The sequence below is a fragment of the Myotis daubentonii genome, chromosome 10 (assembly GCF_963259705.1).
Source record: "Myotis daubentonii chromosome 10, mMyoDau2.1, whole genome shotgun sequence".
Lineage (NCBI taxonomy): Eukaryota > Metazoa > Chordata > Mammalia > Chiroptera > Vespertilionidae > Myotis > Myotis daubentonii.
In genome coordinates this window covers 16,453,970-16,470,893 of record NC_081849.1, presented here as the reverse complement: position 1 = coordinate 16,470,893, position 16,924 = coordinate 16,453,970, and the positions used below count along the sequence as shown (strand labels likewise).

Here is a 16,924-nt window from a genome sequence, read left to right as displayed (position 1 = left end):
AGCAGCAGAAATCAGCTCATTTGTCAAGATCAGTTGTGAGGTGTGTAAGAAATTGGCTATAGCCCTGGCTGGTATAGCTCAGTTGGTTGAGCATCCTCTGACACAACAAGAGGTCACTGGTTTGATTCCCGGTTGCAGGCTTGATCCCCAGTAGGGGGCATGCAGGAGGCAGCTGATCAATATTTCTCTCTTTCTCTCTCTCTGCTCCCTCTCCCTTCCTGTCTCTCTAAAATCAATCTATACATATATAAGCCTAAGCGATTGAACAACTGGACGACTGGAATGACTGGTCGCTATGATGCACATTGACCACCAGGGGGCAGATGCTCAACACAGGAGCTGCCCCCTGATGGTCAGTGTGCTCCCACAGTGGCCTGGTGGCTGCCACTCCCTCAGTAGTCCTGCAGGTCCCATCTCTGGAGAATGGGCCAGGCACCAACGGACCTGCACCACTGGCATGATCCTGACAGCTCCCCTGGCCTCCTGGAAGTCGGCCTTGGGCACCGTGGCCACTTCCCTTCCCTAGATGCTCCACAAAGAAGAAAGGATATAAAAGCAGCTGCCAGGTGGCTCCCAACAACCGGCGGGAACATCAGCGGGACAGATCCAGATCCCGGGCCTGCCCGGAGGACCGATTGCATCCTGCCCACCCCCCACCCCACTAGGGACCCCACTGTGCACAAATTCGTGCACTGGGCCTCTAGTAAAAAATAAACACATATATTTTTTTAATCTAATGAAGAAAAGACATAGGCTGAGGATCAAAGATATGTACTACACATGCATTCTTGAAACAAGAACAATAAAAGCCATCTAAAGTGCTTATTTTTGTGCTGGAGCTAAACGCAGCTTCTCAGGGGCAGGAAGGGACAAATCGATTGGATGTCAACTCTAGTCAGCCACCATTCTCGGTGTTTCCAGACACATATTCAGTTCTCATAAGTAGGGCTTACTTAGCTCCATATTTCCAGTGAGAAAATTGAGAGTTTAGAAATCCAGGTAAAATGTGTCTGTGTCCTACAGCTAGTAAATGACACAGCAGGATTGAAACCAACATGTAGCAAAGCCCATGTTTCTTCCACAACATACCTATGCTCTGTTAGACTTCTTAGCCGATATACTTCACAGGCTTGAAAGTAGAAGCCTTGCTGGAGATAGTTAGGCTTATTCTCACCAGCAATGTGCGGAGTAACGGAGCCTCCTGCTTAGCAAATTGCCCCGATTGAATTCACACTAGTGTGGGTTTATCAAGAGTCCCCACGTAAGGATTAGAGACACCAAATACAGTAATATTTCAGAGCACCTGACCAGGCCCATCTGTACCTCCAACTCCATGTGCTCTTCTTAATAATTATTTTGGTTCATTTTTTTATTTCGAATCATAAGTACCCTTAGCCTCCACTAGTGAAATTCATTGAAAAAATGTTTCATGAAGATCTTATATGTAGCAAAGATCAATTCCTATTTTGCCATTTTATTCCCTTCTTCACCCTGAACATAATATGTTTTGTTCTTAACACAGTTGACAAAGTACTGTCTCCCTTGCACATGCCCAACTTTGGAATAGCTTCTGAGAACGTAAGTCCTATTCTAGAACATGAGCTCATCTTTTCAGTGAACCTGGCTACCTAGGCAAACATATCCAAAGGAAACCAAAGGGAAAAATGAAACCAAGACATGCCTTTTACCCCAAAAGGCCATACACGCCAAGTTGATAACAGGAAGTACTTTTTTTTTTATGTCATTGGTTTCCATTTCAAAGGGCCTATCTAATGTGAGTTCCTAATTAACTGCATTAGAACAAGAAACAGAATTCATTAAAGAAAGAAGCAGAAGCTATTGACACATCTTGAAAAAAGAAAACAAGACAGAATGATACTTATAAACTGGCTAATTTCTTGATTCATAGGAAATTTCACATAACTTGCTTAAATGAGCTTCATCAAAGCTCCATTAAAATTTATCTGAGTAAGCAAATTTAAATTTAAAATTCTCTCAGCATGAACCATTTTCACCCATGTGCATATTTCATTACAAAAATTTAACATAGCTCTAATCAACTATCTCAGAGAAATCTACAGGCATTAAATGCTCATCAGTAAGCCCAACTGATTCTATGAAAGTTGTATACCTATTAGTATTCTGACAACATCTCCTGGAAGCCTTTTATACACAGGCCCCTGTATTTACATGCTATCAGCAGGATTTTAAAACCTTCACCTTCAAATCTGAGGTTGACAAAGAAGCCAAGAAAGATGGAAAGAAGTTAGAAAGTACTTGTGAAAGAATGTTGGCTTTTGCTTTTTATTGGTTCGTTTCTTTTAATATGATAGATCCTTGAGAATGTTTATAGGATAAAGATCCCAACAAGACAAATGAGCTGAAGAAAATAGGAAAGACAGATGATACTTGAAGAAGCAGATTCAATGCAGCAAAATGGTAGGATGACTAGCATTAATCAGAAGTGCAAGAAATGGCCGGGAGTTCAAGGGGTACTGGTACAGGAAAAAGATGGAGTGGAGAACTTGAGAGTTCAGCAAAGAAAAAGAAAGAGGGAAGAAGTGGCTCCTCTCATTTCCTTTCCTAGCCTCTGGTCTAAAGTAAGCCTTCTCTGACCCTTAAGTTTGTGACTCATTTATTTATTCACTCACTTACTAGATATTTTAGTCTGCGCTCACTATATGTCAGATACTGTTTTGGTAGTGAAGATGTAGCAGTAAGTGAAATGAAGTCCTTGCTCTTAAAGAATTTATATTCTGTGCAGGGAGGCAGACAGTACATACATCGGGGAGGGGAGGGGATGCAAAAGTAGGTGTACAGTGGTTCATAGAAAACACAATACTATAATTAGTCAATAATAATATAAGAATAAACTGTGTTTTGTGCACTCACACTGTAAACCTACTTTTGCCCAACCCTGTATATATATCTGTTCAGGGTCCAAGATTTCAACCTTTTCCCTACTGCTCCCTAACTCATCTTTCTATATCCCCAGCTATAGCATCTTATTTATCCCAGTATCTCAAACAAAAAAAAAAAAAAAAAAGGAATTCAGCCCAAACTGAAGACCAGGCCTACAACAAGCAGACCTGACTCTGAAGTGACTTATCAGCCTTCCCAAATTCCGTCTTGGTTCTAACAGTTCATTTTCCTGTGAAAAGGCATTAATTAGAGTCTGGCAAACAGGGGGAGAAATCCAATAACGCTGTTATCTCAGGCAGGCTTGCCCAAGTGCTTATGTTCACTTCGACAATTGCTTATTGCTCACCTGCTTTGTGAAGGCCAGAGGTTAGCAGGGGTGGGCAAACTTTTTGACTCGAGGGCCACAATGGGTTCTTAAACTGGACCGGAGGGCCGGAACAAAAGCATGGATGGAGTGTTTGTGTGAACTAATATAAATTCAAAGTAAACATCATTACATAAAAGGGTAGTCTTTTTTTTTTTTTTTTTTTTTTTTTTTTAGTTTTATTCATTTCAAACGGGCCGTATCTGGCCCGCGGGCCATAGTTTGCCCACGGCTGGGTTAGAGTCTGTAGGGAATGAGTAAATCTTCAAGGGTATTAAATCGTTATTCTTTTTTAAAAATATGTTTTGTTGATTTCAGAAAGAGGAAGGAAGGAGAGAGAGAGAGAGAGAGAGAGAGAGAGAGAGAAACGTGGATGAGAGAGAAACATTGGCTGTCTCCCGCATGTCCCCTATGGGGGATCAAGCCCAAAACCTGGGCATGTGCCCTGACCAGGAATCAAACCTGTGACCTTCTGGTGTGTGGAACCCAATCAACCAATGGAGGCACATGGCCAGGCTAAATAATAATGATTCTGATACTTAATATTCAGTGAGCACTTTCTATCTGCCAGACACTCTAAGGGCTTCACATGGCTTATTTCATTTAATCCTCACATTAGCCTTGTAAGGTGGGTGATAATATATCCACTTACAGGCGAGAAAACAAAATCCTAAAGAGGTCAAGAGCTGTGCCCAAGGTAATTCATCTGACTCCAGAGCTCATGTGCTGAACTCTGTTGTCTCCCAATTTCATACTTTTCCTAGGGCTGCCATAGCAACGACTGAAGGCTTTTCTGGAGCAATACTGTAGGAGTTGTGCATAGATGGCTTCGGATGTGAAGGTAGCTGGTTAGGTGACTGAAATAGTCTAGGCTGGTGACAACGAGGGCACAGTATAGAGATTGTGGAGGTAGATTCAAAGATTTTGAAATATTGATTAGTTATTCTCTGGATTCATTTTGGGAGAGAGAGCGAGAGCGAGAGCGAGAGAGAGAGAGAGAGAGAGAGAGAGAGAGAGACGTGGATGAGAGAGAAACATTGATTGGCTGTCTCCCGCATGTCCCCTATGGGGGATCAAGCCCAAAACCTGGGCATGTGCCACTCTTTACACGGCCATAAGGTGATATTTACTAAGGCCCCTCAGTATGATGAAGGGCCAAAGGCACATCAAGGTCTTGGAGAGAAGTTCAAAGTTAGAGCTAGAAAAGGTAACATATAAACCACACAGAGGAAACCTAGGGATGGGCCAGAAACGAGGGAGATGCAGACAGACAAGTTAAGTGGGGTTGAAACAAATGGTCCCAAATAAGGGCTGTGAACAGGGCAAGAATATTGTGGCCTTTACACAACAGTGTAAATATAAATAGTCCTACTGAACCGTACTCTTAAAAATTGTGAAGAAGATACATTTTATATTTGGTTTCTTACCTCAATTTAAAATTTTTCAATAGGTAACAATTTTAAAAAAGAAATCTGAAAAATGTCACCTTTCTAACTTGGAGCTGTCCAGGCAGACCAGTGACAGGCCTAGAGATTTGGTGAGGAGCCCGACCAGTCAGATTACGTGATGGGCAAGTTATGGAGAAAGAGTAATAACTATCGAATATAACTAAGTTTTAAAACCTATGCATGCAGGGAAATGGGGGAAGGGGGTCCTATTCCTGAAAATAGAGAGGTCAGTAATAGTCAGTGACTTGGGCATGAACATTTGGAGAGAAAATTATTTGAGTTTTCATAGTGCTTGTTACTCCTCAATAAAAGATTACAAGGGAAATTGGAGACGCAGGTCTGGAGGTTCAAGAGTGAAAGCTAAGCTAGAAATATACATGCTAGGTTATCTGTAAAAGGGTGAAAATTAGCAATATGCAAAGTTGATATAACCATCAAAGCGAAGTATAAAACAAATCAATAAAGGCCCAATAAACGAAACTGGGGAATGCCTTTTAGCATCAGAGTAAATGAAGCCGGAAAGGAGACCACAGGCTACTCATATTAGTCAGAGAGTAACCCCGCTGTGTCACAAAACTCAAAGGGGGAGTTTTGAGAACAAGTTGTGCACAACGGTGTAAAATTCTTCAGAGAAGAAAGACGTGGATTGAAAAGAAATTATTTGACTTGGTAGCCAAGGAGTCATCAACATGGATCGATGGTTCAGTAGGAAAAGAGGCCAAAGGAAAAGGGTACGGAATGGGTAGGGGTGGCCAGAAGTGCACCCGGAGGGAACCTACTACAGTTTTTCTGAAGGAAAGGAGCGAGAAGGAGCACATTGGTGAGGTGGGTTGCCAGGGACAGGGACAGCTTGTTTTCTCAGTTACGAGCATGTTTACTCTCAAAGGGCTGGTCCGATGGAGAGGTATAAATGGTAGAGAGTACCTCTGGAATCAGTTCTGGAAAAGGTCGAAAGACCATGTTCAAGAACACAAGAGAAAGTAAGATTTGAAATTGCCTCCCAACTGCTCTGCCTATCTTCAGTACCACCCACTCCAGTCCATTCTGGAGTATTCTCTCTACAACAAAGATCTACTCATGCACTTCTAAACTCTTCCATAAATATTTGCTTAATGAGTGCAGAAAAGTGAATAAATAAATTAGTGAATGAATGGGGTGAGGAGGAGAAAGAGGAGGATTCTCAGTGAGATAATGACAGACAGGTAATTTCAGACAACTTCACTTAAGGAAAGTGATGCCATTTCCCAAGAGTAAGAGCACATTTTCACGTTTTCTATGGATTTCAGAAAGCAAATTAGCATAACTTCTGTATCAGACACTAGGTCACCTTGCCTCCCAAACCCCTCCAATGGGCATTATGCAGGCCATAGCTGTGGTAAGCTGTGGACACTGTTTTCACCACTTTGGGCAACACAGACTTGGGAGTTCTTCTGAACAGTACTGGTTGGAAAGGAGGGCGCAGCTCATCTCTACTCTAGCAGGTCTGCACCCACTGAGGCCCTGGCACCCCAATGGCTGCCCAGAGAGTCCATCTAACACTACTTGGAAGTAGGATGGGGCAAACTCTGGCCAATGAAAGACAGAAACGGGGAAAAGCTAGAAGATAAATTACTAGCCTTCTTGTCCACTTCCCCCAGTGCCAGTACTGAGACGCAGTGGTTTAATACAGCCTCTCTGGAAATATCTCCCAATAACGCACCCATTTCTGTTCGCTCTCCCCCTTCCTTTTTGCTCCCCACTACTGTGTCCTGGGATTGCACCTGGTCTAAACAGGTAATTTTGAGACATTTTTCAATGTTCAATATCTTAGGAGATATTCGAAGCATGTTATTAGAAGCACAAACAAAAACAGATTTGTAATGAAAACATTCGTTTATTTGCATTGGCTTATGTTTGGATACTGGAAAGAGTAGTTGCAAAGAATAGTTGGAGTCGCTGAAGGAGAATGAAAAGTCAAGAAGAAATGGTGAACGAACAGTCAAGCAACAAGGAAACAGTCATTCTCCTTGTAGAATATCAACAGGAGATAATCAGAAACACACGGCTCTGGCGAGTACAGATGTGGTCCCCAGATAGCAAAGTTTCCATCAAAGGAGCCCATATTAAGGAGATTTTTCTCCCACTGTGCCTGTTTGTAGTTAACGTGTTCCTATGTTATGACATATTAAAGTGTTAGATTCCAAAAGAAAATCTACTGAGTGACATATCTCAATGAAGACAACTGAAATTGTCTTCAGTTTACATATTAAATTGAAATAATTTTTAAGAGACAACAAATTACCAGCTAAAATTCAAACAACTAAGAAATGACAAAAAGTATACTTGCTTAGCAAAGCCCCTTGGGGAGTTAAAATGGAAAAAAGAATAAGAAATTGGCCAGAAAGAGGGAGAGTACTTCCTTGCTATGGAAAGTTGGCATACACTATACCATGATCTCAATCTGCACTGAGAACAGTTTTAGACATTGAACCAGATCCCAGTTGTAAAGATGTAAAGGGCACAGCCAGTCACCCACCTTTAAATATTTGCTACCACGAATATTTAACCCTCTGTTCCTAGGCTGACATAGCACAAAAGGTCTTCTCTTAAAACGACTGAAACCAAAAGACTGGGACATACTCACTGCTCATTCACGAAAGTAGGAAAACAATGATTCAAGAAATGCTCTGTGACTACACTTTGGTTTCTGACTGTGTATTCCTGCAGACTCCACAGCAGTCATTAAATCAGTTTTTCAAATGTCCTCAGGTAGATTCTTTAAGGATTTTTTTCCCCTTTTGTAGATTTATAAATCCAGATGCAACTGCCACTTCCTGGAGGGGCAGTTAGTTTAAAGTTTAAATGTATTACTTTTTAAGCATTTGTCATGTTTCTTAGTATTTCTTTAGGTCTGAATAGCTGAAGGGAATTATGATTTTTCCCAGAGAATTGCAAATTCACATACACACAACATTTTCCATAAAGTACATAAGCTCGGTAGATACCTCATCCATCCAAATACTTTCTGGAATCCATGAGCCTCATGTCAAAGCCAGCTGCTTTAAGTAACTTTAAAATCACTTAAAGATGGATAAACACAAGGAAGGGAAAGCCCTAGTAGCATGCCTATTTTGGTATGTCAATCAAAATAAAAACAAATCCCAATTTTTTAAAATTTTTATTATTTTTTTAATCAGAGAGGAAGGGAGAGAGAGAGAGAGAGAGAGAGAGAGAGAGAGAGAGAGAGAGAGAGAGAGCTAGAAACATCAATGATTCAATGATGAGAGAATCATTGATCGGCTGCCTCCAGCACCCCCCCCACTGGGGTGGAGCCTGCAACCTGGGCATGTGCCCTTGACCAGAATTGAACCTGGGACCCTTCAGTCTGCAGGCTAATGCTCTATCCACTGAGCCAAACCAGCCAGGGCAAACCCCAAATTTTATAGATAGAAACAATGCTTCTACAAAAGGCCTAAAAGCTATATTTCAGGTCTTAAGGAAAATCTATGTAGTATCTCATCAGTATTTTTTTTATATAATCTTCACTTGAGGGTATTTTTCCACGCTTTTTCAGAGAGTGGTAGGGAGGAAGGGAGGGATGGAAAGGAAGAGAGGGAGAGAGGGAGGGAGAGGGGGAGAGAGAGGGGGGGGGGAGAGAGAGAGAGAGAGAGAGAGAGAGAGAGAGAGAGAGAGAGAGATATTGATGTGAGAGAAACACATAGACTGGCTGCCTCCCGCATGTGCCCCAGTGGGTGGGGGCAGGGAGCAAACTCACAACACAGGTACATGCCCAGGAACTGAACCTGAGACCTTTTGGTGGAAGGGCCGATGCTCTAACCAGTTAGCAACACCAGCCAGGCTCTCATCAGTCATTTTTTTAAAAATATATTTTTATTAATTTCAGAGAGAAAGGGAGAGGGGGAGAGGGGGAGAGAGAGAGAGAGAGAGAGAGAGAGAGAGAGAGAGAGAGAGAAACATCAATGATGAGAGATAATCATTGATTGGCTGCCTCCTGCATGCCCCCCACTAGGGATTGAGCCTGCAACCCAGGCATGTGCCCTTGACCAGAATTGAACTCAGGACCCTTCAGTCCACAGGCTGACGCTCTATCCATTGAGCCAAACTGAAGAGGGCTAGTTATTTTTCAATAAATTTCATAAGTAGCTGTCTTTGAGAATAATCTATATGTTGACCCCAAAGACATTTCTTTTTTCACTTAAGCTATCTGAAAGAATATTAATATTCAAAACTGGGTTATTATTCAATTCTCTTTTGGATCAGATACTATAAGAATAACTAATTTATATCTGATTTAAACTAACTTCCACATGATACATTCTCTCTAGCTTCCTTTCTATCTCTACAAAAAATGGCTCTAAACCAATGGCTGGCACAAGTTAAGTTAAAAATAGAGGCATGTGGCAAGTGTTTGGAAATTTAGTGTTCATATGTGTGGATTTCTGGACTGTAATTGTGAATTTAGAATCTTGCTTATGATTAAAATATTTAAGACTAACAATAATTTGCAAAAAATAAATCATGTGTTTGTCATATTTTGTGAAGAAAAATTCTAAAGTGAACGCTTTACGCAAGCGGCCAAAAAGATCCAAAGTGAAATGAATTTTCCTGGGACAGCCTAGAAATAACAGTTAACATATGCCTAAGCTGCAGACAAAAGCAGGATACATGTAAAATCTAGGAGGGAGTAAAAAGGGCTGTAAGTTAATGAATAAAAACCTTTTTGTCCAAAATTCTCAACAAAAATTTTAGGTACTTAAGGAGCAAAACCATCTCAACTATTTTTAAAGAAATTATATTTATTTAATATTAGAACCTAACAAGAAGTGACTTTCAAAGTCACAGTTTATACCCATCATAAATTTGATATACTAAAAAAAAAAAAAACCCAAAAAATTACAGGAATTAAGTTAATGTTAGGATAAGTAAACAAAAATACATAGTCTTCAATTACTTTAGAGTATTTAATAATTGATTCACACTTGCAGCTGCTGTTCATCTAGAAGTGTTTCTAGTTAACTGATTTACCTGCTATTTTTTTGCATAACATATTTCTTGGTCAAGATGCTTCTTGACATTATTGATAAAATAAGTCATTCATGTAAAAGTTTTCAAATTTTCTTCGTTCTAACCTAATATTATTTTGTATCTCAATGAGTCCTTAGAGTTGTGCTTTCACAAATTATTATTAGATTTGGAACTTATTTTTACTTAGAGCATCAGCCCTGCAGTAGGAACCGGGTAGATGGACCATGTCAGAACTCTGGCCCAGTGGCCTGCCTGAACATCTGGGGGCGTCAGTCATCTGGTCTGTAAAATAATGACGCTCATACCTGCCTTACCTAACTCACAGGGTTGAGTCCGATATGAAATCCATAAAGAGTTTTTAAAAACAAGATGGTACTGGTGCTGGAGGTGTTAGCAATAATGGTAAAAGTACTGTTTGGTATTTAACAAGAAATTCTGCTCCAAACAATAACCGTGATCATAGAATTTACTGCAGAAATAAGACAGTAGTTTACAGATTGCTAATTTATCTTGCTACAATACCTGCTATAGCATAGAAGTCATTGACTTTGCTACTGTGAATTTTGTCTGTGTGTTTCTTTTCTTTTTTTTTTTTTTAGACTGGACTATTTTAAGTATCATTTCACTGACAGGCATAAGGGGGGTGGTATATTAAAATAGGAATCTGAGTGTTTTTATGTGTTTTGTGTTTTCTCTAACACTTGACAAGTGAGATTAGTAAAGTTAATTAGCATAGGATAAGTATAGGATAATCTATATTTTCCTAATTCTATAAGCAATAAAATGCGGTGTATCAATTCTTTTGAAGAAACCTATTGTCATTTTCTTTTAAATGCTTCAGAAATAAACATTTGCTCTAGAAATGTGTTCACCAACCAAAATTGATTTAAGCTATTACGGAATGGAATTTGGGAGTGTCTTTGAGTCTGGCGTGGTCGGGGTGCGCACACTGGCTGCCTTGAGGAAAGAAACACTTAGTGTTTATCACCTTTTAGGGATCTTTATTTATGTTTCTAAACTTTAAATCTTTAGGTCTCTTAGAACCCTAAGGTTTTTCAGAAAGCATGCAGATCACTCCCACCTCCTCCAAATTGTCTATTTCATTCAGCTGGAATGAAGCGAACACCTCAGAGAGAAAATAGTGGCCAGGACTTTCTGGGAATAAAGAGAAGTTGAAGCAACATGTGTCCCGCTGTCCTAAGGTCACTCTCTGGGCTGGGTGTATCCTGGACCTCTTTCAGACCTCATGGGAGTTAATTTTAGTTTCACAGAAAGGACAGCGAGAGGCAGAAAATGTCAAGGGTAAGCTTATGACCGCCGTACCTTTCTGATTTCCGGGGCATTGCCAGGGAGAAAGAAGCACCGTTCGTCCACAGAGAGTCTTCTCTTGCATCTGCTCGCCTGGGTTTCAGTGGGTGTGTTGGGGGCAGCCCCGGGCACAGTGGCTGCCAGCTTCCTCGTCCCTCGGAGTGTCAGGCTCTGGTAGAAGAGACAGATGGCCACCACCAAGCCCACCAAGAAGGGCCGGGGGCAAAATCGCCGACGACAAAGGAACCCTGGACGACAGACCATGACCAGTTCAGCTGCCCTTGGCCCCTGTCCACGTTGCCGGAAAAGTCATAGCAGCTATTCCTTGTCAGCATGAAGAACACAAATCCGACTCCCTTTCCACAGCTTAAATGAAGATTGCTCCATCCCGCTCAAGAACTTTCCGAAGAATCGTGCCAAAGAATTATAGGTCCCAGAAGTCTGAGTCGGTTGCTAAGAGCCCTTGCATGGATGACAGTAAGAAGTGGGCTGGCCTGGGTTAAATAACAATCATTTAAAGAAGACATCCAAATAGCAATAGCGGTAACTAAGAACCCGAGTGGACCCCAGGCTGCCAAACTGTTGCTTCCGGCAATGCCTTATTTCCACCACCTCCTTCTACTCACAGTGACGACATCACAGGAAAACAGAAGACACCCCCAGGGCCCATCTGGAACCTCCACACCGCGCCGCGGAAGAGTGCAGTCGCTTAAAAGGCAGTGCCCAGCAAAGCGCCCCTGGCGCAGCGGGGGGCGGGGAGGGGGGCGCCAGCTCGCCGGAGCAGCTCCCCAGTTTTCCTCCGGCTTTAAAAGCTTCCAAGTTCCCTAACTGCTTCCCTTCATTCCGTTTCAAATCGCCACTTTCCTGGAAGCACTTACGGCTTTTAACATAAAAGCGGAATGAACGGTTTGAATGGACAGGGCTCCTGATAGGGTTTTTGCCTGTGACTTGGTTGCATTGCGTTTCAAGCTCAAAAGTTCTGTGTACTTACTCGGTGTTCATCCTTGTGGCCAGAAAAAAGTTTCCACGAGTCCCTAATGGATTGTGGGTCGGAGCCACTCGGAAGGAAACACCCGGTCCTGTGACTCCGATCATCTCGCAGACACGGACACACACGCGCGCCCGCCGCCCTCCCGCCCTCCCGGCGGGGAGCGGCGGCCCGGACACCGCAGCCAACAGGCGGGGGCGGGGGGGAGCGGGGAGCGGGGCGGAGCTATGCTCCCGGCTCCTCGGGCTCTGGGGCAGCTCGGAGCCCCGTGTTCAGCTCTAGATCAGACAAGGTGGGCATCCATAGACTGGGGACATCGGTAACCATGTCCCCGCCACGTGACTGCCTCCACAGCTGCAGCAATTTAAATTCACAAGTGCTGTGCCACGCTATGCCTTATGTAATTTCTTCTTCCTGATACGATGGTGCCAAAACCAATAGCCCTCCGTCCACTGATGACAGATGTCGAGGATCTTCACTTAGGGAATGTGGTCACTCTTTTGGGGATAAGTGGTCACAACTCCTGTCTGGACCCCAGAACAGCCAGCCTGTTGTATGCACAGAATAACTGAGCTTTCTGCTTAGTACCTAACTCATATCACAGTGGTTATTATGAGTTCTGTACTGGACGAATGCCCGAGTCCTCCAAAGGCTAACTGCTGACACGTCTTACGAGGAGCTGATGGGAGCGGGTATTTGGTAACTTTTGCTCGGTAGGAAGTGGTACCCAGCAGGGTTTGTCCATATTCAACTCCATCTACTGCTGCTCCACAGACCGCCCCAAGGGCACCCCGGGTCAGGCAATTCTGCAGACTCCATCCACGTGTGCTGAGGCAGCAGAGGGGACTGCAAGGAGAAAAGCAATCTGTCTTGTGCATGGTGCTCACCTCTCCCTGCCCTCGCTTTTCGAAACCTGCCGGTTTAGGCTCATAGCAGACCTTCTCCAAAGGCTGAATCTAAATAGCTGTTGTAGCCTGTTTCTAACTCAAAGTCATTCTTGGGGCTGAGGTTCTCTTGTGAGGCCACACCCCCAGAGTGATTCCTTGCTTTAGGCATGGTCCTGTCAGCCACTTGGATTTTGTGATACGGAGCGCCCCCTAGGGGTGCCCAGCTACTATAGAATGGACATCTACAGATAGGACCTATGTTAACACCCTTATAAAACAGATTAAAGTCTTAGAGAATACAGATTCACACTAAATCTAGACTTATTCCAAGTCCTTGCATCTATTTCCTCCAGTGTGTTTAATATTAATTTATAGAGCCAGAGTCGTCAGTCTCATGACAAGTGAAGGAATAGAGAAAAATGAAATGACACTTGACTTTAGGAAGCCAAAAGGTTTTGTAGAAGAAATGGATAAATGTGGAGGGCAGCTACAGTGTTTTGACAGGTTCAAGCCTCAGACTAATGAGAGGGCACAGTCCTCTCATTGCCAAGTGCAAGTCCCAGCTTGGAGGGCAGAGCCCTCCCAGCACAATTATAGCCAACAGCTGTAGTTGTAAGCGTGAATCTATGGTCTGAACAGGTGGCCCCACGTGCCTGAGTGATGTGGGCTTGTTAGAGTTCAGGTGGGTGTAGTTGAGTAGGATCGAAACCCACGAGAATGTTGTAAACATCTTGACCACGCCCTTACTTTGCCTCGTGGCATCTGCTATAAAATAAAGACACAGCTTGTAGTCCATGGCGCTGTCACTCCATCCGGGAGTAGCATCCCACACAGACCCACCTTTTATTCTCTTGTCTGTCTTTTCTCCATCCTTCACCCCTCCCCTCAGGGTCACTGAACCTGGCTGAGCTGGCATAGCACATAAGGCGCCCTGGGGCTGAGTATGCCATGGCCGTGCAGGCTCACCACAGCTAAACAATGTGTTTTGGGAGATCTAGTTTAGGTGGATGCAATATGATTTGAGACTTCATAGGAATTGCGAGATCTCTAAGCTGGAATCGTTCTGTGTTGATGAGATCCAGGGTGTGACAAAGTTATTTACTAGGTGAAAGGAATGGACCTGCAGTTCTATTAAGCCAAAAAGTCTGAAAAACCAAGGATTTGAAGAATATAAAGGGTCATTCGTACGCATTGTTAAATTGTTGAGTACAGGATACAAAAGAGCATAAAGCGGATACTAAAATCATATTGCTGTTGGGACTAGGAGAAGTGAAAAATAGCAGCATAGATAATTTTGGAGCTAGACTTCAGATAACGGGAGTTAGAAGAAGGTGGGAAATTAGTGTTCTAGAAACAATGCTGGCAGATTGAAAAACCCAATTTCCTATTTACCAATAGTCTGAGGGAGAAGATAGTAGACAAAGAGATGTCTGCAAAAGATAGAAAAGGGTTAGAGTGGGACGGTGGAAAGAAGAGGTGGAAAGAAGTTACAGCAAAAATTAGAACCAAACTAAGGGAATCCATTAAGTAGTATTCGATATTAAAGTTAACCCAACCTGAATATGGATCATGTTGTTCTTTATCAATTGTTTTCAAGCTTGTGATTTATGAAATGAGGATACTCATGCCCCCTTTGAAGGGTTATTGGCATAACTAGATGAAATAATGTATGAAAATCACCTAAGCACTTGCACATTTGTTGGAAGAACACAGCATGCTGAATGCATGTCTGTGATGTCTGGGATCCTGAGCCTGAGCTCAGTCTTGTGTGTATCAAACACAAGAACAGATAAGCCTATATAATAAAAGTCTAATATGCAAATTGTCCCTCAGGCGGTCTTTCCACCCGGAGACTGGGAGTTCAACCACTCGCTATGACGTGTGCTGACCACCAGGGGGCGGTGTGGACCATGGCAGGCATTGGCAACACAGCACTGGCAACAGGCGGCAGTGGAGGCGCTGCTAGCCCTGATGGGCCTGGAGGAGAGTGGGACTGTGGCGGGATGGTAGAGCAGGTGAGTGGGTGGTGCCAGGACAAGGCGGGTGTGAGCAGGGGCCGATTGCCCCACCAATCACCCCACAGATGGAGACCAGTGGTGGCAGCAGGGAATGGGGCTGCTGTCCGGCTCCCAGGCCCTGACCGATCACCCCACAGATGCAGACCAGCAGCTGGCAGGCCCTGATAGCCTGATCGGGGCCGGGCCCCAGGCTGGGATGGGAAACTGGGGATGAGTGGTGGCGACCAACCTCCCACGGTGCCCAGGCGGGGGGCTGCGACCTCTCACTGGCTACCTGGGGGCGGGGGTGATAGGGACGGAGGTGCAGTGAGAATTCGGGGTGTCCTCTGAGCTTGCTCTCACTCCCCCTGCTACCCTCCCCCGGGACGTCAAGGCTCTTGCGCTGGAGAAGCTCCCATGCTCAGGTGCCAGGTGCCTGCGAGGAGCCCGCCCCGCACCCATGGGGCCTCTTCCGGGTGAGCCGGGCACAGCTGCCAGGAACACAGGGCCAGTTGGGCTCCCTGTGGGTTCACACAGGAGCCAGTTTGTGAAGCTGGCTGGGGGAGAACGTGCTGCCCACCCGGCTTCCATGCGGTGCTGCTGGGTGGTCCAGAGGCCCACTCTGTGCCCTGGCCCGCAGTTTCCGGCCCGCTCATCACATCTCCACATGGGGACTTGGGCGCCATGACTCAGGTGGAGAGGGGCGAATGGGAACCCGGGGGCCTAGGTGCTGCCCAGGGCCCAGAGGTCAGCTGGGACCTGCTCTTCCATGCCAGACACTCGCACTTTGATTGCCGGCCAAGCCTAGGGACTGCACCCGTGCACGAATTTGTGCACCAGGCCTCTAGTGATCAATATGTTGGGCTTCTTGGAACACAGAAGCAACAAAAGCAAACATGAGCAGTGTTAGATCTCTTCCCTTTACTTTGTGAGATGGAGGTGGGTGGCAGATGCTCATTTCGAAGAGTGAGAACGAGGGTGGAGTGGGAGTGGCTTGTACATAGAGACTACAAGTGCGAGGGATTTATGCCTGAGTGGTAATGGCAGCACGAAGGTGACAGAACAGGGAAGAATGAAGCTAGAATAAGTGGTTCAGTGTGGGGAGCGGGAGGATAAATACACAGAACCCATGGTTTCTGGCAGAGAATCAGAGTGAATGCTTTTGTGCATATGGTTTCACAAAGTAACCCATCCACTAAACCATTTTGGCGTCCGAGAGATGGTATGTTAGCAGCATTAACCTGGGACAATAGAGTGACAGAACTCTCCAACACAAAATATGCTCTTCTATCACACATGTTTCAATTTAGCTTTTGGTATGGAGTGGGGATGGAGGGAGAGGATACGTTTAATAATCGTTGTTTGAAGAAGATATTTTCAAATTTTTATTTTATGATTTAAAGTAGAGCAATAAAAATGTCCATAACAGAGAAGATTCCAGTGTGAGATCAGGAACTTTGGGAAAATAATTTACCTCTTTGAGTATCAGCTTCCTCATAAAATGCCTCCTTTTTGAGTATTGGCTTCAGCAATCACTAGACCTCAGAGGTCACCAGAGGCTGGGAGGAAGGTGGAATCTTCAGATTCTGGGCCCTCTTGGTTTCCTACAGGGAAATCTTTTCTCTTTCTTCTTTTTTTAAAAATATATTTTTATTGATTTCAGAGAGGAAGGAAGAGTGAGAGATAGAAACATCCATGATGAGAGAGAATCATGGATCGGCTGCCTCCTGCAAGTTCCCCACTGGGGATCAAGCCCACAACCTGGGCATGTGCTTTTGACCGGAATTGAACCTGGGACCTTTCAGTTCGCCGGCCGACACTCTATCCACTGAGCCAAACCGGCTGGGGCAAGCTTTTCTCTTTCAAGAGGCTCTTGACCATGGAGATGTAAAATCCAGCTGAAGCTACTAACGGAGATGTTGTGAAGTAAGTCCTGGCAGTCCTGTCAACAACTGGGCACTCGGCTTCCTACAGTTCGACTGCCC

General features: G+C 44.1%; 1 protein-coding gene across 7 annotated transcripts in view; it reads right to left on the bottom strand.

Moving 5' to 3' along the window:
• Nucleotides 1-12,244, bottom strand: part of CPED1 (cadherin like and PC-esterase domain containing 1) — a 288,374-nt gene extending 276,130 nt beyond the window's left edge. For 5 of the 7 annotated variants that reach the window (XM_059711654.1, XM_059711656.1, XM_059711657.1 and 2 more), the window contains exon 1: nucleotides 11,083-12,041. In XM_059711654.1, the coding sequence (XP_059567637.1) occupies nucleotides 11,083-11,331 (249 nt within the window). In that variant the 5' untranslated portion in view covers nucleotides 11,332-12,041. The other 2 variants (XM_059711653.1, XM_059711652.1) reach the window with 2 other exon arrangements.
• Between the last annotated feature and the right edge of the window lie 4,680 nt (nucleotides 12,245-16,924).